Here is a 25,416-nt window from a genome sequence, read left to right as displayed (position 1 = left end):
CTAAGCAGCAGCAGCAGATTTTAGGAACCCCGGTGAAACTATTTTAGCAAAAAAGCACACTGATCTAGCTACAATGAAGAATACAGCTGTTCAGAATAATTGTGATATGGTGAAAATAACTTAATGAAATGCTGTTTCTTCAAGACCCTCAAAAGTCTCCTTCTGGCTCACAGTCCAAAGTGAAACTTGTGTGGAGGGAGTGAAGGAAAAGACAAAGAGAAACCACCACCATGAAAGCCTGCACCAGAGCTATTTATTAGAGTAACGTTTCTTTGTTTTTTCTTCTTCTTAAAGATTTCATAAACAACTGAAGTATGTACAAAGTCTTACAGCATTTACAGCATAAAAAGTGTCCTATGAGCTGATGAAGGCTAAGGCAGTGCTGCTGGGAGCTTCAGGGCATTTCTATAAGAGCGAGGAAGCCGAGCATCCCAGGTGGACCCCTTGGCTACTGCAGGATGACTGTCAGCTGAGGGACAGCCAACTAGACCACCTGTAGGACAGGTTATGGGGGAACAAGCTGATATGCAGCCCTACGGATCTTCGGGTTGAAAAGCTACACAGAGTCATGTTTCAAGTTCCCTGCAGCCTCACAGGTTAACATATGCATGAGGACATAGTCATGCTGCCCAGATCTGGTTCAGCTACCAAAGGTACTGACTTCTGAAGAGAAGGCTCTAAACTGATATGGCTGGCATTTCCATTTGTGTTCGGTGGTCTTCAGGTAGTTCCCACCACCCAAGCCCCATTCCCCTCTCCCAAATAAAACAATTACAACAAAGGGAGGGAGGAGAATCCACTTAGAGTTCTCAACCAAAAAACTAACTTAAAAAAAAAAAATTCAGTATCAGCTCTAGGGTGGCCAGTTCTGTCAAATGATTGATAGTCAAAATTTCTAAATCAACCCAAATCAGATCAATAGCAACAAGCCCCTCTTAACACCCAACCTCCTGATTTAATCCCCTTCATTGTATCTGATTGTCTTTCCTTGGGGTCAGTATTACACAGAACCATCAAAGTTTATACACCAAATCAGACACAGAACATACGTGTCCCCAACCATTACTTGTGTAAATGGCAAGAGGACTGTCAATAATAAATGACTGACATCGGATTCCCCACTTTCTTTCTCAGAAAGCCCAGCCCGGGTCTCTCTGGGATCCCTCACTATCTGTTTGATAGCAGAGCCCATTTATTTTCCCGTTAGGATCTCACATGTAGGCAAATAGGCTTTTTTTTTTTTAATTCAAAAAGATGTTACTCCCAACTTAAAAGCCAGTTGATAAAACCTTTAATTAAGACACCATAGCGCGGGATATAAAAACACTAGAACCACATAAATATTGAAGAAGTTGTATACCGTTTTCCGTGTAAACAGTTTTGCCAAAGATTGAAGCCCTAAATTAGGATGTGACCTGACACTTTGGGGCGGGTGACGCGCGACCGGCCAGGCTCTGCAGCGATGGTAGCCGAGGACGCCAGGTCAGTCCCCGTGTTGGCGGGCATGCAACTGGAAAGACATTGCACAACAAGCAACACAAAGAGAGTGGAGAAGCTCACAACACTTCAAGGAGACCTCACAACCTTCACAAGTGCCGAGGCGCGGACAGAGACCCCCCTGCCTCCCTCCGGGCGCGCTGCTGCCTCTTACACGTGGGACACCTTCTGCGACTCCCTGGCCTGTTTGATGCTGTACAACCACTTGATGATGCGCGCGTTCCTCTCGATGGCGGAGATGCCGTAGGGCACCCGGTCATTGGCACTGTCATCGTTCCTAAGGTCACTGTTACTGTCCTGAGACTGTTCGCAGTCCGAGCTGATCATGCTGGCGCTGCGGAAGTTGAGCGAGATGATGTCCGAGTTGGCCCGCGCGAAGTTCTCCATGCCCAGGTTCTCCAGCTCCTCTGGATCCAGTCCGCAGTAGTTGAAGAAGCGCTCCACGTCGGCGTCCACGCGGAAATACCTATCGCTCAAGTCTGACTTGGAGCGCTGCAGCGAGGGTCTCCGGCCCACCCCGCCAGCCGGCTCGGCCGCCTCGGCCTCGGGGGACTTCACTGCGGCCGGGGCGGCCACCTTGGGCTTGGGGGGCAGCGGCGGGGCGGAACTGCTGCAGGGGAGGATGGCCTTCAGGGGCCTGGCCCCGGGCCCCTGGCGGATGTCCGAGGAGCTGTGCGACACGTGCAGAAAGGCGTCGGCGGCGGCGGCGGCGGAAGAGGTGGGCTCGGGCGGCCGGCGGCCCACGTGCGAGCCGCCCTCCTGGGGGCTGCCCCGGCCCGGCGCGGGGCGCGCGCGCAGCGACTCGGCGAACGAGTGCCGGTGCAGCTCGGCCGCGTCAGCCCGGGGCGCCGGCCAGTTCCGCGCACTGTGCTTGTGGCCCGAGCCCGTGCTCGAGCCTTCGGAGCTGTTGAGGATGTTCTTGAGGATCTCCAGCTTCAGGGTCTCGCGAGGCGCGCCCCCCTCGCTCTTGGCTCCGCCGCCGCCGCCGCCGAAGCCCTTGAGCGTGGGGCTGCCGAGCGCGCGCTTGGCGGCGGGGCAGACGGGGGGCTTGGCCAGCACCGCCGGCTTCACGGGCTCCTGCTTGGCGTTGATGACCTCCTGGCTCTTGACGTACTTGGCCTTGTCGGCCTCCAGCCGCTCCACGGCGCTGAGTCTCTTGGGGTTGGGCTCCGCCTGGCGGCGAAAGTAGTCGGGCCCCTTGTTGAGGATGCGCAGGGGCACGGCCGACGTGAAGGTGCCGGCGGGGCTGACCGGCTTCACCATGCTACCTGTCTGTAGGCTCTCCGTGGGCATGGCGGGCACTCTCTCCCCGGCGGCCGTGGTGGATGCTCGTGTGCGCGCCTCCGGATGCGCCGGGCAGACACATGTGCGGGCGGCACAAAGCGCAGCGGATGGTCCGGAACCGAGGGTCAGCGGCGGCGGCAGCGCCTCATCTCCTGCTCGGTCACTGCCCCGGGACTCTAATCCCCTCGCCCCCTCGCCGGCCGGCCGGTGCGGAGAGGCCACCAGCCTCCAAGTTCCTTTAATCGGGCCTCGCCGCTCCTTTCTCCTCCCCGAAGGATGTGGGAGTCTCCTCCAGGTCTTTGTGTTCAACTGCAGGCAGAGCTGAAACACACAACAACCAACCGCGGGTTAGGATGGGCGAGTGACATCACGGCTGTAGCAACAGCGAAGCCGTTCGCCCCCGCCCTGCCGCCCCCGCCCCGGGGCGCCCCCCACCAGCCCGGGAGGGAGGTGATCCCGGCGGCTGCATGGGGCCCCGCCGCCCGCGCCCGGCGCTCGGAGGCCGGCGCGGCTCCGGAAGAAGAGCGGCGGAGGGTTCCCACGCGCCAACTCCTCCTGGCGCCTCCCCATCAGAGAGACCCGCCTCCCGATCACGCCCGGCCCCGGCATCACTTAAACCCAAACCCAGGAAACACGAGATGACAGTAGAAATGTTGGTCCGCAAAGCCCGGTTCCCAGTTCATGACATGCCACTGGATTCCTGTGGCTCTCTTATCTGCTTAGGCTACAGTCTCGGTGACTTCTAAGATGCCTGTTTTGCAATGAAGCAAAACTTTTGACTTCCATCACTCTAACAAGCACCTAACGCTTCAAAAACTTAAAAGATGGCAAGAAACGACAGTAATCACAAAACGGTTTTAAAAAAGTCAACATGTTTATCTTATTTTCGCTAACCAGTGTATTTGAAAACACCATCTCCTGTAAACGAAATGTGTACTAAGTTCATCTCATTAAATACAAGCTTTTTTTTAACTAACCAAGCACCAGACAAGAACACCCCTAGAAATATTTCTAGATCAACCATATAAAAAGATATTCTGATTATAAATGCTCCATAATTTTTCACACAATGGGCAGAAATCAAGTTTTTTTAATGTATTTTTCCAAGTCCCCCAGAGAACTAAGAAGACAAGGTGTAAATCATACTTAAATATGTTACTTTATAGAAAACTTGTATAACAGTTAAGCATTCATGGGTCTTATTTATGACCTTCTGAAAAACTTGACTCCCCCACCCCTCAACCAAGACCACTACAGTGAAACACTTATTAATACTCCCAAGATAAATCATTCTACTTAAAGCGATGGGAGTAACAGACCACTTACCTGTCTCCTGAGAAACCTGTACATGAGTCAGGAAGCAACAGTTAGAACCAGACATGGAACAATTGACTGGTTCAAAATTGGGAAAGAAATATGACAAGCCTATGTATTGTCACCCTGCTTATTTAATTTATATGCAGAGTGCATCATGTGAAATGCCCAGCTGGATGAATCACAAGCTGGAATCAAGCTTGCCAGGGGAAACATCAACAATCTCAGATACGCAAATGATACCAATCTAATGGCAGAAACTGAAGAACTAAAGAGCCTCTTGATGAGGGACTGAGAAAGCTAGCTTGAAACTCAACATTAGAAAAAACTAAGATAATGGCATTGGCTTCCATCACTTCATGGCAAACAGAAAGGGAAAGAGTGGAAGCAGTGACATTTTATTTTCTCGGGCTTCACAATCACTGCAGATGGTGACTGCAGCCATGAACTTAAAAGACACTTGTCCCTTGGAAGGAAAGCTATGACAAACCTGGACAGCATATTAAAAAGCAGAGACATCATTTTGCTGTCAAAGGTCCATCTAGTCAAAGCTGTGGTTTTTCCAGTAGTCATGTATGGACATGAGACTTGGACCATAAAGAAGGCTGAGCACAGAAGAATCAATGCTTTCAAAGTGTGGTGGTGCTGGAGAAGACTCTTGAGAGTTGAAGGTGATCAAATTAGTCCATCCTAAAGGAAATCAATCCTGAATATTCATTGGAAGGAGTGATGATGAAGCTGAAGCTCTAGTACTTTGGGCATCTGAAGCAAAGAGCTGACTTATTGGAAAAGACCCTGATGCTGGGAAAGACTGAGGGCAGGAGAATGAGGTGACAGAGGGCCAGATGGTTGGATGGCATCACCGATTCAATTGACTGAATTTGAGCAAACTCTGGGAGATAGTGGAGGACAGGGAAGCCTGGCGTGCTGCAGTTCACGGGGTGGCAAAGAGTCAGACATGACTTAGTGTGCTAACTACTACTTAGCACATGATACAGTGTCACATTTATCTCTGCAGCCCTCTGAACACCTCTGTCGCTGCTGGCAGAGAACACTGATGAGTGAGCGTATCAGCATTCCAAAAAAGGGTTCAGACTCAGCATCATTGGTTATAATTAGGAGTATTAAGAGAATAAGTATTTAACTAACATACTGAAGTTGAAACTCCAGAACTTTGGTCACCTGATTCGAAAACTGACTGATTTGAAAAGACCCTGATGCTGGGGAAGATTGAAGGCGGGAGGAGAAGGGGACGACAGAGGATGAGATGGTTGGATGGCATCACCGACTCAATGGGCATGTGTCTGAGTAAACTCCGCGAGTTGGTGATGAACAGGGAGGCCTGGCGTGCTGCAGTCCATGGGGTCACAAAGAGTCGGACACGACTGAGCGACTGAACTGAACTGATTCAACTAACATATCCAGTAACTAATTTACAAAATAAATAAAGTGGTATTAGTATAAAAAAAATCAGAGCTACCCCACATCCGAGGTTAGGGGCGGCCGCTGAGAGGAACTACCCCATGTCCGAGGAATGGTAGCTGCGCAGGCGCAGGAGAGAGGAACTACTCCACGTTCAAGGTCAGGAAGGGCGACCTCGTCCAAGATAAGGAGCAGCAGCTGTGCTTTGCTGGAGCAGCCGTGAAGAGATACTCCACGTCCAAGGTAAGAGAAACCCAAGTAAGACGGTAGGTGTTGTGAGAGGGCATCAGAGGGCAGACACACTGAAACCATAATCACACAAAGCTGGCCAATCTGATTGCATGGACCACAGCCTTGTCTAACTCATTGAAACCAAGCCATGCCGTGTGGGGCCACCCAAGACGGATGGGTCATGGTGGAGAGGTCTGACAGAATGTGGTCCACTGGAGAAGGGAATGGCAAGCCACTTCAGTATTCTTGCCTTGAGAACCCCATGAACAGTATGAAAAGGCAAAATGATAGGATACTGAAAGAGGAACTCCCCAGGTCAGTAGGTGCCCAATATGCTACTGGAGATCAGTGGAGAAATAACTCCAGAAAGAATGAAGGGATGGAGCCAAAGCAAAAACAACACCCAGTTGTGGATGTGACTGGTGATAGAAGCAAGGTCTGATGCTGTAAAGAGCAATATTGCATAGGAACCTGGAATATTAGGTCCATGAATCAAGGCAAATTGGAAGTGGTCAAACAGGAGATGACAAGACTAAACGTCGACATTCTAGGAATCAGCGAATTGAAATAGACTGGAATGGGTGAATTTAACTCAGATGACCATTATATCTACTACTGTGGGCAGGAATCCCTTAGAAGAAATGGAGTAGCTATCATAGTCAACAAAAGAGTCTGAAATGCAGTACTTGGATGCAATCTCAAAAACGACAGAATGATCTCTGTTCGTTTCCAAGGCAAACCATTCAATATCACGGTAATCCAAGCCTATGCCCCAACCAATAACACTGAAGAAGCTGAAGTGGAATGGTTCTATGAAGACCTACAAGACCTTTTAGAACTAACACCCAAAAAAGATGTTCTTTTCATTATAGGGGACTGGAATGCAAAAGTAGGAAGTCAAGAAACACCTGGAGTAACAGGCAAATTTGGCCTTGGAGTAAAGAATGAAGCAGGGCAAAGGCTAATAGGGTTTTGCCAAGAGAACACACTGGTCATAGCAAACACCCTCTTCCAATAACACAAGAGAAGACTCTACACATGGACATCACCAGATGGTCAATACCGAAATCAGATTGATTATATTCTTTGCAGCCAAAGATGGAAAAGCTCTATACAGTCAGCAAAAACAAGACTGGGAGCTGACTGTGGCTCAGACCATGAACTCCTTATTGCCAAATTCAGACTTAAACTGAAGAAAATAGGGAAAACCATTAGACCATTCAGGTATGACCTAAATCAAATCCCTTATGATTATACAGTGGAAGTGAGAACTAGATTTAAGGGACTAGATCTGATAGACAGTGTGAACTAGCCTGATGACCTATGGATGGAGGTTCATGCCATTGTACAGGAGACAGGGAGCAAGAACATCCCCATGGAAAAGAAATGCAGAAAAGCAAAATGGCTGTCTGGGGAGGCCTTACAAATAGCTGTGAAAAGAAGTGAAGCAAAAAGAAAAGGAGAAAAGTAAAGATATAAGCATCTGAAATGCAGAGTTCCAAAGAATAGCAAGTAGAGATAAGAAAGTCTTCCTCAGCGATCAATGCAAGGAAATAGAGGAAAACAACAGAATGGGAAAGACTAGAGATCTCTTCAAGAAAATTAGAGATACCAAGGAAACATTTCATGCAAAGATGGGCTCGATAAAGGACAGAAATGGTATGGATGTAACAAAAGCAGAAGATATTAAGAAAAGGTGGCAAGAATACATAGAAGAACTGTACAAAAAAGATCTTCATGACCCAGATAATCACAATGGTGTGATCACTCACCAGAACCAGACATCCTGGAATGTGAAGTCAAGTGGGCCTTAGAAAGCATCACTACGAACAAAGCTAGTGCAGGTGATGGAATTCCAGTTGAGCTATTTCAAATCCTGAAAGATGATGCTGTGAAAGTGCTGCACTCAATATGCCAGCAAATTTGGAAAACTCAGCGGTGGCCACAGGTGGCCACAGGAAAAGGTCAGTTTTCATTCCAATCCCAAAGAAAGGCAATGCCAAAGAATGCTCAAACTACCACACAATTGCATTCATCTCACACGCTAGTAAAGTTGTGCTCAAAATTCTCCAAGCCAGGCTTTAGCAATACGTGAACTGTGAACTTCCAGATGTTCAAGCTGGTTTTAGAAAAGGCAGAGAAACCAGAAATCAAATTGCCAACATCTGCTGGATCATGGAAAAAGCAAGAGAGTTCCAGAAAAACATCTAATTCTGCTTTATTGACTATGCCAATGCCTTTGATTGTGTGGATCACAATAAACTGTGGAAAATTCTGAAAGAGATGGGAATACCAGACCACCTGACCTGCCTCTTGAGAAGCCTATATGCAGGTCAAGAAGCAACAGTTAGAACTGGACATAGAACAACAGACTGGTTCCAAATAGGAAAAGGAGTACATCAAGGCTGCATATTGTCACCCTGCTTATTTAACTTACATGCAGAGTACATCATGAGAAATGCTGGGCTGCAAGAAACACAAGCTGGAATCAAGATTGCCGGGAGAAATATCAATAACCTCAGATATGCAGATGACACCACCCTTATGGCAGAAAGTGAAGAGGAACTAAAAAGCCTCTTGATCAAAGTGAAAGAGGAGAGTGAAAAAGTTGGCTTAAAGCTCAACATTCAGAAAACTAAGGTCATGGCATCTGGTCCCATCACTTCATGGCAAACAGATGAGGAAACAGTGTCAGACTTTATTTTTCTGGGCTCCAAAATCACTGCAGATGGTGACTGCAGCCATGAAATTAAAAGATGCTTACTCCTTGGAAGGAAAGTTATGACCAACCTAGATAGCATATTCAAAAGCAGAGACATTACTTTGCCAACAAAGGTCCGTCTAGTCAAGGCTACGGTTTTTCCAGTGGTCATGTATGGATGTGAGAGTAGGACTGTGAAGAAAGCTGAGCGCCGAAGAATTGATGCTTTTGAACTGTGGTTTTGGAGAAGACTCTTGAGAATATCTTGGCCTGCAAGGAGATTCAACGAGTCCATCCTAAAAGAGATCAGTCCTGGGTGTTCAGTGGAGGGACTGATGCTGAAGCTGAAACTCCAGTACTTTGGTCACCTCATGCGAAGAGTTGACTCATTGGAAAAGACCCTGATGCTGGGAGGGATTGGGGGCAGGAGGAGAAGTGGACGACAGCGGATGAGATGGCTGGATGGCATCACCGACTCGATGGACATGAGTTTGGGTAGACTCCGGGTGTTGGTGATGGACAGGGATGCCTGGCGTGCTGCGATTCATGGGGTTGCAAAGAGTTGGACACAACTGAGTGACTGAACTGAACTGAACTGAGTATAAAATCATCTGCTCTTATGGTAAGAAAAGAGTGTCTATTAAAATAAGCTTGGGCAGGGGCTGATAGTTTTCCTTAACATCTTTGAAAACTCTGTCTCTAAGAACACTCATCGTCATGTTTTGTTAGAGACCATTTCAATAATCTGCAAATGGATTCATTCTAATAAAAATATTTTCCTGTGCAAGATTTAAGAAGCCCAAAGGCAATTCCTCCTAATGATTTCCTTTAATTGTGTGGTGCTATTATGATACTTCAATTTAGTTTTTAGAAAACGATCTCCTCTCATGAAGATGAAGTAGGATTGTTTCTTTGAACATATTTTGAATGAAATGCCAGAGGAGTGAGGATTCCTCCTCAGAGCCTATGGGTCCACTCATTCACTGCCTGGGTGCACCTCCCCCATGGAGCCAGTCCTCCATAGACGGGGTGGGGAGCCAGAGTAGGAGCAGAGTCTGGGCTCAGAAGCAACCCCACAGGACTGCCCCCAGGGAACCTGAGGGTCCCCAGGAGAGGCCTTGTTTCTCCTGAGCATGTATAACATTTTCACCGCTTACCACTGCAGCTTCCAACACGTGTCCGTGGAAGGGACAGTGCTGGAAGGTTCAGGGGCAGAGTGAAGGAGCTGATGGACATCTATGCCCATCACCTTTGTGGCTAAGAACCACTGCAAACCTCCAGCAAGTGGCAAGATTGCCCATCAGGTGATGGGGGCAGAGCCTGGGCCCTTTCCCCTGGGGCTTTGTCTCCTCATCTGTGACAGTGCTTGGATGAGATCCCCACTAGTCCTTTTCCCTCTAAAAACATGAGGTTCTGAGCAGCCAAGAATGAGTGCGTGAGTAATCACTTCAGTCATGTCCAACTCTTGTGTGACCCCATGGACTGAAGCCCACCAGGCTCCTCTGTCCATGGACTCTCCAGGCAAGAATACTGGAGTGGGTTGCCATTTCCTCCTTCAGGGGATCTTTCTCACCCAGCTTTCAAACCCATGTCTCTTAAGTCTCCTTCATTGGTAGGTAGGTTCTTTACCACTAGTGTGAACTGGGAAGCCCAAGAATGAGTGAGTTATTTCCAGTTTCAAAAAGGGCCCATGGGAATACTGGCCTGTGACCAGACTGTTCTATGATTCCAGCACATACTGTTCTTATGGGAAGGTTTTTCGGAGGATGAGCTGTGGTTATCACATAGCGTCCACTGGCACTAGAGCTCACCCTGGCCTACACAATAGTGTTCTTTTCTAAGTCCACCATATTTGGACTGGAACCCCCAAAATGTCCACCCCAACTGACTTTCCAGCATGCCCACCTGTCCGTCCAGGGGGCTTTGGTACCATTCAAACTAAATGAGATTCATCCCTCTGCACTCTCAGGACTGAGGTCCCAGGACTCCCAGGCTGTGTTCTAGGAAGCATTCCCCAGAAAGCTTGTTTTCCTTCCACCCTACTTTCTGTCTTCATGTAACAGAAACCCTGAGAATGGGTGAACAGAGGCAGACAGCCTGAGGAGGGTTCCTCCAGGCATGCATAGGGCTGGGGTGGGGTGTGTGAGGGTAGCCGTTAGCAGACATAAAACCAGCCTGAGAGATTTGCGTTAGGTAAACAGTTATTATTTGTAACCAGTTTACACTCCATTTCCTTTATGTTTCTAGCCCCTCTTCTGTCTTTCCTGTCATTCCCAATTTCCCTAATAATAGTCAACACACTGATGATGTCTAGAGATGACTGTGGTCACAGTTGAAAAGTTTTAATTTAAACTCTTTGGGGATAGGGCTGCTAAGTCACTTCAGTCGTGTCCGACTCTGTGCGACCCCATAGACGGCAGCCCACCAGGCTCCCCCGTCCCTGGGATTCTCCAGGCAAGAACACTGGAGTGGGTTGCCATTTCCTTCTCCAAGGCATGAAAGTGAAAAGTGAAAGTGAAGTCGCTCAGTCACGTCCAACCCTCAGCGACCCCATGGACTGCAGCCCACCAGGCTCCCCCGTCCATGGGATTTTCCAGGCAAGAGTACTGGAATGGGGTGCCACTGGGGATAGGGGGAAAGCATCTTATAAGAAGCCTTAAAAGCCACAGAAAAAGCTGTAGGAACTGGTTGGGCATAGGATAATGTGCTCAGTTGTGTCCGACTCTTTGTGACCCCATGGACTGTAGCTTGCCAGGCTCCTCTGTCCGTGGGGTTCTTCCAGCAAGAGTACTGGAATAGGTTGCCATTTCCTCCTCCAGAGGATCTTCCCAACCCAGGGATCAAATCCACGTCTCTCGTATTTCCTGCATTGGCAGGTGGATTCTTTATGACTAGCGCCACCTGGGAAGCCCCATATGGCACAATTGATGTTTCCTGCCTATTTTAGTTGACACACTGAACCTACTTCAAAAATAATGAAGGTGGCAAAGAGTGCGCCTTCTCTTAATCGTGTCATAGCCCTTGATTCTGCTTTTTCACTGCTTGGTGCTTCAGCAGTGCTTGCTGGCACAGAGTGCTGTAGACCACCGGGTGTTTTGCAGTGTAGACTCACATTCAAGACACCTGGAAACCTGGAGTTACACTGTGATGTCACAGATGTGATAACCATGGCCTGTGTTCATGAGCTGTGACCAGGCATAAGACCCTCTGCTGATGGCAGGCTCATTTGACCCTGATGTCAAGACAGGCCTGCAGGAGTGCCTGGGCACTGGTGGAAGCAGGCCCGGAGGGGGCTCTTTACCTCTTCATCTTGTTTCAGGGGAGGAAAATCTGATCTCAGCCAAGGAGAGCTTCATCGACTAAAGTATCAATAATTATCCAGTCCTGCTTGATCTCTGGTGGATGGCTAAGGAGACAGAATAGCAGCCTGAGGGAAACTCCCATTCACAGACCATTTTGCCTACATTCTACTCCACTGAATATTCATTGAGAATGTCATGAAAGCATAAAAAGAACTGGAGGAGAAAATGTCACAGAACTAGAGCTTAGGGCAGTTCTTTGAGTCAGGGGAACGTGAACTCAACAGCAGCCCAGCCCGGGGGGCATGGTGGGCACAGCCCTCCCTGCCTGCTCCTTCCTGATGGAGAGGACGGGGGCTGGAGGGGCCATGTTATCTGTGTGGGGAGAGCTGAAGGGGTGCAGAGCCAGCTGGGGACAGAGGACACAGGGAGGAAGACTAAGTGGCTCCCTGCCGGCTCCAGCAATGCCTCTCAGAGTTAGCTGTGCCTGTGCTTCTGGGGGTCTGCCCGACACCTTGAGTCTGACTCAGCAGGTTGAGGTGAACCTCAGGTTCTGCCTTTCTCACCACACCCCAGATAGTATCTGGGAAACGGGTCCAGCCTTTGGGTGGAAGAGGAATGGGAAGGACTCTGAGTCCTGTATGGGTGAGCATGAGTACGTCCTAGACACTGGCACAGAGGGTGTGAGCCCGGCTTTCTGGTCTCTCACAGAGTAAAAATCTATGGCTTAGGAGGCGTGGAAACAGCCATCCGAGCAAACTGAAACTTCTAAAACCAGAGTGACCTGGATCCTTCTAACTTCACATCTGCCAGCTCCTCACCAGATGGTTAGGTAAAGACCAGCATCTGAGCTGATGGATGGGACATTGGGGAGACCCAGTACACTGGTTTCAGAGCATTTACAGCCTGGGAGGCAGCAAGGGATAGAAAGTGAGCTGATGCCCACACAGTTTATGTGAAGAATGCATAAAGCCAAATTCCTGTAACCCAGGCAATGTGAATCCCGTGACACTGAGGTCAGGCAGGTCACGGTGACTGTGGCCTCTGTGGAGGGGTCTCCAGCTACGGGGCTGCCACGGGGAATGGCCTTCATTGTTGATGCAGCAAACCCAGATCTCTGAGTGATAGCTCTTTATTTTAAAATTCAATCATAGGCCACGTGCTCCTGGTAAATAAAGAGAACCAGACAGTTAACACCTAACTGATCATTAAACTTTAGGTGAGAACAAAGTCCTGGAGATGCAGCAAGGATCCTGGGGTGGACCACAAGCCTTGATTTATGAGTAGAAGCTCCTTCAGTACGTGAACACTGGTCATTTCTCATGTGTGTTATGGCAGAAGAAAGGTGGAAACAGCTTTAAAGAGGGAGTCTGACTAATTCCACTCTGAGTCACCTCACATCTCAGTGTCTGGATCGTATCTATGAAAACGAAAATGTGTTGAATTCGGCGAGCTTGAAAATGCCTTCTGTTCAAATATTCAGACAGTATATTAAAAAGCAGAGACATCACTTTACCAACAAAGGTCCGTATAGTCAAAGCTATGGTTTTCTCAGTAGTCATGTACGGATGTGAGAGCTGGATCTAGCCAAGTCTGAGTGCTGAAGAATTGATAATTTTGAATTGTGGTGCTAGAGAAGACTCTTGAGAGTCCCTTGGACTGCAAGAGCAAACTAGTCAATGCTAAAGAAAATCAATCCTGAATATTCATTGGAAGGACCGATGCTGAAGCTGAAGTTCCAGGATTTTGGGCCCTGAAGTGAAGAGCCAACTCACTGAAAAACACCCTGATGCTGGAAAAGATTGAAGGCAGGAGAAGAGAACGACAGAGGATGAGATGGTTTGATGGCACCACTGACTTAATGGACGTGAGTTTGAGCAAGCTCTGGGAGACAGTGAAGGACCGGGAAGCCTGGCGTGCTGCAGTCCATGGGGTTGCAAAGAGTTGGACACGACTTAGCGACTGAACAACAAACATTCTTGGAGGCAAAGAGCAAAGAAGCAGTTTACCTTTGAGGTTAAAAAGAGTTCTGGAAGAGTGACTCTTTTAGCTTCCTAAAGGTCAGATCACAAAACGTTTACAATCTAAGTAAACGTGTCCCATGTTGCTTCCTGGTTTTCTGGTAACAGCATCTGAGCCCACTGACATCAGCTGTTAAGATTCCAACTTGACTGGGGCCACTTTCATAACTGTAATCTTGGGTTTTTTTCCATATAAGAGCAGAGAAGCCTCACTGAAATAAGAATACAGTCTCCCATAACAGCGTCAACTTTTGAATTCTTTATAAATGCAAGAGAAAAGCACTCAAAATCTAATGGTGCTTATGGAACCGTGGGCTGGGTTGAATCAATCCATTAGTACCTAGTGACTGCACAATTATGTGTAAGATGTAAAGAAACAGGAAAGTCTTGACAATTTAGAAAAAAGATTCAAAACACATACTATGACTATTAATTGAATAATGTTGATCAGTGTGGCAGAACTGTCAGAGCGCTGCCCTGCCCGCCACTTCTCCGGAGTCAGAAGACAGAGGAGGAGAGGAGAACTGGATGGGGCGTCTATCCTCAGGGTAGCTCTCCACCGAGTTCATGGTTCATCCGAGAAACTTAAAACACACCCAGTGGTCAGTGCAGAGTGCTGAGCTGGGGGGAGAGGGGTGCATGGTGACCGACCTGCGCGCGTGAGAACAGGATGGACAGACTCTGCATTTCAGGCAGCATAACGGGGGAGCCTCACAGGGTGATGATGCATTAGCAACAGGGTCAGGTGTGTCGTTGGGAGGGAGGGGCTGCGGGGAGGGGCCAGGATGAAGGGGAGCAGAGCAGGGAGGCTGGGCAGAGCTGGCCTGGGGAGGGAGAGGCTCTAAGGGGTGACCCCCAGGGCACAACCTTTAGGTCTGGATGCTGTCTCTGCCCTGGAAGGGCTGAGCAGCCATGGGCAGGCCACTTCTCCATCCAGGGTCTCAGGTTTCCCATCTCTAAAATGGGCACAGTGATACTACCTACTCAGGGAATTGAGAACGTTAAATAAAGGCACAGAGGCTCTTCTCATCCACGTCACCCTCACGAGGTGGGTGTCTCTGGGGTTGGAGGGAAGACCGGACAATTTCAAGAGATGTTTTAAGACCTGCACTGGTCTGAACATGGCGTTGGGTCTACGGCCAAACCACCCTGAATGTATCCCATCACATCTGCACGTGGCATCGGTCTGGCTGTGAGGGTGAGGGGCGGCGGAGGATGATTCTGGGCTTCCTGCTCCACTGCTGACAAGTGTCTGTGGGAAGCACACACTAGTCTAGCCTTTTCTCCTTCCCTTCTCTGTACCCCAGGCCTGAGCCCACAAGAACGGAACCAGCTGTGCACAGCCACACACCTGCCCTCCCTCTGCTGAGATGGCCCTAACCAGCGGGATTTCAGGAAACTCATCCTCTCCCTCATTCGTATCGCAGATAGCCAAGGATACTGTGGGCATCACAAAATTATACTTAGAAGCAAAATGTATTCCTAAATTCAACGCTTAGTTCCATGGGTTAGAGGGAGCCATGACACTGCGTTTGGAGGACATGAACCTGCCCATTTTAATATGAATATGCCATGTTTGTCTCCCCCTTTTCCTTCCCCTTCCAATGCCGTTCACTTTAGTTAACTCCTCCTATGCTGTGAAAATAACTTGTAAAGAGTGCAATAGGAGAATTATAAAACTGAAAAGGTAAACGTTGGAGTAACAAAAGCACGTATCCAAAAGAGACTGAATTTGCACAAGATAAATCAAATGGAAACTAAGAAATGAGAGGCCCAGACATCTGGAAGCATTAAGTCCAAACCACCACCCTTTCGGCGGGACCTGTACTTTTTCAATTCCTGAGTGACGTGCCTCCTTGCTTATCGCCTGCTGCAATTCCTCAGCTCCTGGTGGCTGGATCTTCTCTCTTCTGACCTCAGCGTTGCCATCAGCAATCAGCTCCAAGCTGTAAATGAAATCGTCTTCTGCCAAAAACCTCCTCACTCTGAATATTCTCAGAAACCATGGAGTTGTCCTAATAACATTTCAGCTTTTGATTCCAGTATCCCAGTTTTTAGCTTACTCTTTCAGTTGGCTGGAAAGAGTCTTCACGTGCTACATAATAAAAGAATCCTTGCCCCTGTGTTTTTATTACTTTGTATTCACTTTCCACCTGTTGGGTAAACCATTTCTCTACTTTTCAGCAGGTCCTTTAAGCCTTGTTTCTTCTGACATCCATTCTGTGCAACTGGAGGATAGAAACACAGGTTGGAATACTGAAGAGATGCCAAGAGGCCAATTCTGCCTTCTCAGACCTTCATGGGTGTGGACCAAGGAGTAGAGCCCACCCTTGGGCTCTCCTAGGGTGTGCTGGGCACCCGGTTGGTCAGCACACACTTGCACTGGTATTTGGATCAATGTGTGAAAATTAGACAGTCATGTACTGCATTACGGCAACAGTCTCCAGGTGGCGCTGTGACCTGAGCGAGTCTGCAGGGAGGAGGGGAGAGGGTACAACTTGTTACCCAGCAGCTTTGGTGTGATGTCCATTCCAGGCTTCCCTGGTAGCTCAGCTGGTAAAAGAATCCACCTGCAATGCAGGAGACCCTGGTTCGGTTTCTGGGTTGGGAAGACCCCGCTGGAGAAGGGATAGGCTACCCACTCCAGTACTGGGCTTCCCTGGTGGCTCAGCTTGTAAATAATCCACCCACAATGGATTATGGGAGACCTGGGTTTGATCCCTGGGTTGGGAGGCTACCCACTGCAGTATTTTGGCCTAGAGAATTTCATGGACTGTATAGTCCATGGTGTCACAAAGAGACATGACTGAGCGACTTTCACTTTCACTTTGGTGTGATGTCAGGGCAAAGGAGGAGTGGAAGACATCACCTAAGGAGCCGGTATCAGGCCGCCTTGGCTCTCTGCTTAGAGAGGTGGCTTTGACCATGGCCTGTGCCCACCCCCATCGCAAATAGGCTGAGGCTGGACTCAGGACCCCTCACCCTTCCAGAAAGCCCAACACAGAGCTGATGGAGTCTTGAGAGGGCTAGACACAGGGTCTGTGCTGGACCCTCCACCCCAGGACACAGGCCAGAGGAATCTGCGTTTCCACCAGTACAAAGTGCTGGTTTTCTGGGCCACATGAGCACTTGGGGGAAAGGAGCACTGCTGCTGCTAAGTCGCTTCAGTCGTGTCCAACTCTGTGTGACCCCATAGACGGCAGCCAACCAGGCTCCCCATCCTTGGGATTCTCCAGGCAAGAACACTGGAGTGGGTTGCCATTTCCTTCTCCAATGCATGAAAGTGAAAAGTGAAAGTCAAGTCACTCACCAGGGTTATCTTAAAAAAAGAAAAAAAAATTTTTTTAATGTGGACTATTCTTAAAGTCTTTATTAATTTGTTGCAATATTGCTTCTGTTTTATATTTTGGTTTGTTGGCTGCAAGGCATGTGAGATCTTAGCTCCTCAGCCACGGATCGAACCCACACCCCTTGCATTGGAAGGCAAAGTCTTAACCACTGGATCACCAGGGAAGTCCCAGTCTAGGGTTATCTTAAAGGAACTGAGGCCAGAGAGCCCTGCACTGAGGGGAGGCTGTGAGCACCGCCAGAGTTGGGAGACATGTGGCTGCCCCCCAGGGAACCCAAAAGCTCCCAAAGAGATCCAGCTCCAGGCTCCCCCACGTGCAGGGACACCAGGTGACACAGCCAAGGAGAGGACCCTGCCATCTTCACAGACCCACATGGGCCTGCCCCTAGGTTAGAAAAGTGAAAGTGAAAGTTTCTCCGTCGTGTCCCACTCTTTGCGACCCCATGGACTGTAGCCTGCCAAGCTTCTCTGAGAATCAAAGAATTCTCCAGGCAAGATTACTAGAGTGGGTAGCTGTTTCTTTCTCCAGGGGATATTTCCCACCCAGGGATGGAACCTGGGTCTCCTGCATTGCGGGCAGATTCTTTACTGTCTGAGCCACCAGGGAAGGCCAGGTTAGGAGTGACACCTAATAAAGAGCTGGAAAGGGGGAAGAGGGAAAATCCACAGGTTTGTGAAGCTCCTGCCTTCACTGAGATTTCCAAGCCAATAGAAGGCCTGAGCTGGGAAACAGAGGCGGCCCAAACAGGAATGAGAGAGGCTGGAGGTTTTCAGTCTTTCACGCCTGAAACTGATCTAAGGACTCTGAATTATTGAAGATTAACTGAAGAGGCTATGGGTGGTGTCTGAGATTTCATCCCAGAGGCGGAGAGAATTCAGGGTGCATTCTTGGGGCCTGAGAAAAGAGGACACTCACTTCCCATTCATCCCTCATGAATCCAGGCCGGACAGTAGAAAGGGTCCAGGTGGCATCTGTTGGCTTGTTGATGCCGAGCCCCTCAGTTCAGAGCCAGGTCCAGGGTTTAAGGTCAACCTCGTTTACTCTGGAGTCCAGTACTTAACAGCTCTGTGACCCTGGGCACATTTACCAAGTTCAGGATGCCTCAGTTTCCTCCTGAAGACACGCTGACCGTAATGATGCCTACATGTCCCAGGGCTGTGGTGAGAATTCTGTGAGGGAGTGCGATGAAAGGGTCAGGTGGGGCAGCCCGTCTGTTCAGGCAACACGAGCTGTTATTAAATTTCGCCCCCATGTCCTCAACTTGGCACCGTCGCCCCCATCATTACATTTCAAGCTTTATGGTAACTGAATGATCTTCTGTCTTAAAACAATTCCATTGCTCTCAGGAGATAGCGTGGGTGCTCTTTCTGTCAAAGTGGGTTGACTAGGCAGTTTCTGTCTACAAGGTCACTGGTGTGACCCCATTTTTATTTGAGTTTCAACGAAAATATGTGGTTTTAGATTTCAAAACAAACAGTTGTGCAAGTGAAACAGCCTAGAGTAAATAATAAAACCATTATTAAAAATGAAATCAAATCTAAAATTGATAGGAGAAAAGCAGCTGGTTAAATCTCAGTCCAGAATGGAGCCTTGACTTTAATGTCATTCTCCAAGGTCACTTAGAAAACTTGTTCACAGGCTTCATTTGTGAGTCCACTCTAAAAAAGAAAACGTTATGAGTTTCTTTTAAAATGCCCTTCTCTTATTTAAGACAATTAAAATGAAATCAACAATCAGAAGAAAAATTGTATTTCTGGTTCACCAGTCTTAACCAAAGGCAAAGAAAGCTTTGCTCTAACAGGGCCACCAACTTGCATGGATGTGGGGGGCAAGGAGGTCCTGCCCAGCACCTGAGATGTCAGAAGTTGGGGCTGCATGGAACCAGCACCAAAAATTGCTTGGAAATACAATGACTTCCTCAATAGAAAAAAAAAGAAAAAAGACAAGTAACTAAAAAGCAGGGCAACTGAATTCCTAATGACAGCCCAATAAGACTGCTGGCCTTATCCACAGAAACATAAAATGATTCTATCTTCAGCCTCTTTTGTCCTCTCCCAGAGGTGCTTCACGTGGTCTCTGTCTGGCTGCGAGAACATGCGAGGCACACCAGACTTTTATGAGTGCAAAGTCCAGCAGGGCCCTGGCCCTGTCCACACACCAGCACCCTCGGGTCTCAGGTTTCAGGAGACCAGCTAATTAAGGTGAGGCTCGGCATTAGCTGAGGGGCTTCCCAGGTGGCTCAGTGGTACAGAATCCACCTGCCAATGCAGGAGACTTGGGTTTGATCCCTGAGTGGGGAAGATCTCCTGGAAAAGGAAATGGCAACCCACTCCAGTATTCTTGCCTGGAGAATCTCATGGTCAGAGGAGCCTGGAAGGCAGTGGACCGTGGCGTCAAAAAGAGCTGGATGTGACTGAGCGACTGAGCGTGCAAGCGAGAGTTAACTGGCTCCTCAGTTAGGCAGACCAGGAGCAACACCTAGCAGCACAACAAACTCAAGTATTGTGAACGTTAGTAGCAGCTTATGGAAACCCTGGGCCTCCCAGGCGGCATGGGGATCTAATCTGCCTGCAATGCAGGAGATGCAGAGACACAGGTGCAATCCCTGGGTCAGGAAGTTCCCTTGGAATAGGGAATGGCAACCCACTCCAGTATTCTTGCCTGGAGAATTTCATGGACAGAGGAGCCTGGTGGGCTACAGTCCATGGGGTGGCAGAGTCGGACACACTGAGTGACTGAGCACACACACAAAGACTCCACTTTTGGGCTCTTATTCGCCATCTCATCCATCCTCACCATCACCCCCTTATGAGGGGTCTGATCCCCCTATACCAGCAAGAGAGTAAATCCTTGTAAGTGGTACCCAGCCCAGAATCCAGGGCTGTGTGGCTCTGGGGACCCTGCATCCGGTTATCCCACTGACATGGACTGTAGGTTGGGTTTTTATGTGGCTGTAAATCTGTACATACTCTATGACAATTGTAGCAGAGTGGCAATTCAGACAGAAACTTTCTTTGTGAAAATATTTTCAATTTCTAATGAACAGCCTTGGGGTAAAGGAAATAAATATGTGTTAAATATGTGTGTAAGTACTGTGAAATAAATGAGTTAAAACAGTGCCACATATCAACTTGAAAGAAGAAAAAGTAAATCAGTGATTTGGGGAGAGTGGACCAAATTCACCAAGAAGGTATTAGGAAAATCGCTATCTAATTATGTTTAAAAATTAACCTGTTCATAATGACCATTTCTCATTAAGCACGTGAAAGTGAAGTCGCTCAGTCGCTCAGTCGTGTCCGATTCTTTGCAACCCCACTGACTGTAGCCTACCACACTCCTCCATCCATGGGACTTTCCAGGCAAGAGTACTGGAGTGGGGTGCCATTTCCTTCTCCAGCGGATCTTCCTGACCCAGGGATCGAACCCGGGTCTCCCACATTGTAGGCAGACACTTTACCATCTAAGCCACCATGTACCATGTATTTAATGTAGGGACTTTCCTGGTGGCTCAGATGGTAAAGAATCTGCCTGCAATGGAGGAGACCTGGGTTTGATCCCTGGGTCGGGAAGACCCCCTGGAGGAGGGAATGGCTACCCACTCCAGTAATCTTGCCTGGAAAAATTCCATGGACAGAGGAGCCTGGTGGGCTACAGTCCATGGGGTCGCAAAGAGTTGGACATGACCGAGCGACTAATACACACACACATGTCTTAATGTACAGAGAACTGTACTAATGTGTTTTCTAGGTTTTAAAATTCAATCCCACCAAGATCTCTAAAGCAAGTGTTATTATCCCCAGTTTACAGACGAGGCTTCCCAGGTGGCTTCGCAGTAAAGAAGAGACACAGGAGACGCAGGTTCCATCCCTGGGTCAGGAAGATCCCCTGGAAGAGAGCATGGCAACCCTCTCCAGTAGTCTTACCTAGAGAATCCCATGGACAGAGGAGCCGGGTGGGCTACAGTCCATGGGGTTGCAAAGAGTTGGACGTAACTTAGCAGCTAAGCACGTGCATAGATGAGGAAACTGATGTCCAAAGACAGCAACAACGTTGTCTGCGAGACTACCGGGCGGCTGTGGGTTCCACACCTGATCTCTATGCCCTTCTTCCCAGGTCACAGCATCACTCCAGCTCTCAAAAAAATACATGTGATGTAATTCTAAATGGTTTACATTTAAATACTGTGAGTATATTTACATTAGGAAGTCACACTGATGATATTCTACTTCCTAAGATCTAAGACCTACTCTCTTGGCCACTCACTGCTAAGAACCAGCTTCTTTCCCCAGCAGGAAGAAGATAAGAAATCGTTTAAACTTGTTAAATCAAATAATCCTGTTACTCGCTCACAGTGTAAAGGTGCATGCAGAGAAGGTGAAATGTTTAATAACTGAGTTCCATGCATTTCTTTCTTGACACCAGTGACTGCAGATCCACCAAAGTTAGCCAAACTCTGATGAAAATAATGAGACTGAAAAGAACAATGGGAACAGAGACCACGTTTCATTCTGTGCATGACACGGAGCATTTGGAGAGCAAGGGGAACTTGCTTTTCACGGCCAGTTCTACCAAAGCCCCCAGCGGGGCACACAGAAGGCGCTCTCTAAAATGGGCACCAGCTGAACTAAAACCTAAAATGCGTAGCTTCCCTGATGGCTCAGATGGCAAAGAATCTGCCCCCAGTGCAGGAGACCTGGGTTCAGTCCCTGAGTTGGGAAGATCCTTTGGAGAAAGGAACCACTACCCAGTCCAGTATTCTTGCCTGGGAAACCCCGTGGACAGAGGAGCCTGGTGGACTATAGTCCATGGGGCTGCAAAGAATCAGAGATGACTGAGCAACTCTTTCCTTCAGTAGACTAGTGAGCTCATCGTTTTGTATAGTAAAGGCTCAAAATTCCATAGACAGAGAACCTAGCAGGCTACAGTCCATGGGGTTGCAAAGAGTGGAACATGACTGAGCACACGCACACACACACACACACACACACACGCACACACACAGGACAGCCTCAAATAAAAAGCCTGGGAAGTGAACCTCAGGATGCACTGTTTACAAATTTGAAACAACATTACAAGTGCCTTCTTTCGATTGGAGAGCTAGAGGCACCAGCCCAGAAATGCACTGGAACTGTTTTTTCACAACGTAGTGGGCCCATTAGCCCTGAACTGTGCTTAGAAGAGGAGAGTGAAAAGGTTGGCTTACAGCTCAACATTCAGAAAACCAAGACCATAGCATCTGGTCCCATCACTTCATGGGAAATGGATGGGGAAACAGTGAAAACAGTGTCAGACTTTATTTTTTGGGGTCTCCAAAATCACTGCAGATGCTGACTGCTAAGTCGCTTCAGTCGTGTCCAACTCTGTGTGACCCCATAGATGGCAGCCCACCAGGCTCCCCCATCCCTGGGATTCTCCAGGCAAGAACTGCTGCCATGAAATTAAAAGATGCTTACTCCTTGGAAGGAAACTTATGATCAACCTAGATAGCCTATTGAAAAGCAGAGACATTACTTTGCCAACAAAGGTCCGTCTAGTCAAGGCTATGGTTTTTCCAGTGGTCACGTACGGATGTGAGAGTTGGTCTGTGAAGAAAGATGAGCGCCGAAGAATTGATGCTTTTGAACTGTGGTGTTGGAGAAGACTCTTGAGAGTCCCTTGGACTGCAAGGAGATCCAACCTGTCCATTCTGAAGGAGATCAGCCCTGGGTGTTCTTTGGAAGGAATGATGTGAAAGCTGAAATTCCAGTACTTTGGCCACCTCATGCGAACAGTTGACTCGTTGGAAAAGACTCTGATGCTGGGAGGCATTGGTGGCAGGAGGAGAAGGGGATGACAGAGGATGAGATGGCTGGATGGTATCACCGACTCGATGGACATGAGTTTGAGTGAATTCCGGGAGTTGGTGATACACAGGGAGGCCTGGCATGCTGCGATTCATGGGGTCACAAAGAGTCGGACATGACTGAGTGACTGAACTGAACTGTGCTTAGAATGCAAATATGCTCCAAAGGGAAGTCAACACAAGGTTGAGTTTTACAGCGAAACCAGTAGGTTCACTTAAGAACAAGAGTGAGTATGGTGGATCTCGTATGCAAAACAACACTTGGAATTATTTTCCATCTCTGGAATCGTTTTTGGTTCTGGAAAAGTTCAGCAGTTGTTAGAATAACTAGTTCCTTGTCTCAAGTGTACTCAGAAAAGACAAGCAGTATTTTTTCATTAAGGATTCAGACGGAATGGTGAGACAAATACTTTTCAAAGTAAGACATGTGTGTCTAGCACCTATTTCTGCAGCTCATATTTTAACCTTTAGCGCTTGACGTGTCTCATATAAACCATGTTTAAGCCTAGAATGGCACCGGGTAAGGCTTCACCACAGTCTGCACCTGAAATGTTACTCTGGGTCCAGTGACAAGGTGCTTGGGAACAGCTGATGCGGGCATCCCACCATGCCCAGGCCCGCTCTGGCTCTGCTCCTAGCTGACTGGAATGACAGCAGCAGGCAGGTGGCCAAACTGCTACGTGCTCTGCCTGTCCATCCTCACCTGCTCATCCTCCCAGGCATGCTCTCTGATGCCTGCCTGCCCTTTCTGCTCCCTGCCCTTGCTTCTCCAAGCCCTCCTCTACCAGAGCCTTGCAAGCGTCCCCAAGCCCACTGCCAAGCCTTTTCTGACCTTTCATTCTGTGTCCCATCCCACCTCCCTGGTGCTCCCCTTCCAGTCCTTACTGTGGAGTGGGGTAGTGCCCCTCCCCCAGCCACAGAAACCTGGGAGCAGGCTGCCCGCGCTGGTCCACCCAGCGCCACTCTGGACCATGCAGGACAGTAGAGATCAGAGTCTCCTTGTTTGACTCGTGTCCAGCACAGGATGTGATAAAGCTAAGGGACTTCCCTGGCCATCCAGTGGTTAAGAAGCTGCTTTGCAAGGCAGCAGCATGGGCCTGATCCCTGGTGGAGGAACTAAGATCCCACGTGCCGTGTGGTACAGCTGAAAAAAAAAGAATAAAAAGCTAAAACTATCAAAAAGGCTTTGCTTATACCTCTCCACCTCCCTACTCCTGCTGCCAAAACAAACAAAGCCAGCTCACTGAAGAGGCTTTCTAAGGATGATGATAATTTTTTAAAAAATCTATATGAAAAGTAATCTGATAAATACCTCGAAAACTATACACAGTGCTGGATGGACAAAAACCTTTCATGAGATCTGAAAACTCTACCTTCAATATTCATTCAAATGCAATACGCTTTTCTAACACTATTCCTTAACACTTTTCTTTTCAAATGAAACTATCTGCCTCTACCTTGATTAACTGTGAGTTTCTCATTCCTCTTTACTAAAGAAAAATGACTCATCCAAAGTAAAAAAATGGGATTTGGCTTTTAAGCTTCAGTCTCTGGCATTGTTTAAATATGTTTAGAGAGAAATGCAGTTTTTCTTTTTTTAAAAAGAAAAAGAATTACTTTGCTTGGGGCAAAAGGTGGTTGTTGATGTTCAGAGCTTCCAGGTGTCTGAATGGGCGTCACCACTGAACTCAAAGGGGAAAACAGCAGTGAAAGTCATTCATGGGGAACCATCCTTCTGTGACACCTCATGCCAGATAGATGGACACCTTAGAATCTGCTTAGCAGGTGGGGACACCGAGGCTCAGAAGGTCTAAGTGGCTTGCCTAAAGCTGATCAGTTGAAGGAGCAAACCCAGGTCATCTGATTTCTAAAAGCATGTGCCCTCATACAGCCCTCAACAGTTATGGAGACGTCCCAGGCTGCCAGGAGTGAAGAGCGGCCGGGTTTGGATGTGAGCCCAGAAGGCAGGAAGGGAGGAAACAGCGTTCGCAGGCTCCGTCCCCACCCCCAGCCTGGAGGATGCCAGACCTCAGGCTGCTTCCAGAACAAAGTCCCTGTCCTGCTTGTGGCAGATCTGTGTGCCCACTGCTGGGAGAAGCTGCAGTCCACAGGACTTGCTGTGCCTGAGGTTAAAGCCGTGGGGATGGTGGGTAAAAGGCGGGAGGATGTTCTGCAAACTTTGCAAGGAGAAGCATTCTTATAAGCCCCCTAAACCCGATTAGACTGGCTTCGCTGGTGGCTCAGTCGGTAAAGAATCCGCCTGCAATGCAGGAGACACAGGTTCGATCCTGGGTCAGAAAGATTCCCTGGAGAAGGGAATGGCTACCAACTTCAGTATTCTTGCCTGGGGATTCTGTGGACAGAGGAGCCTGGTGGGCTACAGTCCATAGGGCCACAAAGAGCTGGATATGACTTGGCAACTAAACCACCACTACCACAAACCCACTTAGTGGCA

General features: G+C 48.4%; 1 protein-coding gene across 5 annotated transcripts in view; it reads right to left on the bottom strand.

Moving 5' to 3' along the window:
* Positions 1-231: 231 nt before the first annotated feature.
* The window catches only part of FAM110B (family with sequence similarity 110 member B), a 141,906-nt gene continuing 116,721 nt past the window's right edge, over positions 232-25,416 (bottom strand). For 3 of the 5 annotated variants that reach the window (XM_025001775.2, XM_025001777.2, XM_025001778.2), the window contains one exon: positions 232-3,102. In XM_025001775.2, the coding sequence (XP_024857543.1) occupies positions 1,648-3,102 (1,455 nt within the window). In that variant the 3' untranslated portion in view covers positions 232-1,647. Of the gene's footprint in view, positions 3,103-3,216; positions 4,225-25,416 lie in introns of those variants that run through there. The other 2 variants (XM_025001776.2, NM_001077018.1) reach the window with 2 other exon arrangements.

This window comes from Bos taurus, chromosome 14 (assembly GCF_002263795.3).
Source record: "Bos taurus isolate L1 Dominette 01449 registration number 42190680 breed Hereford chromosome 14, ARS-UCD2.0, whole genome shotgun sequence".
Lineage (NCBI taxonomy): Eukaryota > Metazoa > Chordata > Mammalia > Artiodactyla > Bovidae > Bos > Bos taurus.
The sequence above is the reverse complement of the archived record's forward strand: the minus strand, read 5'-3'. Positions and strand labels throughout refer to the sequence as shown.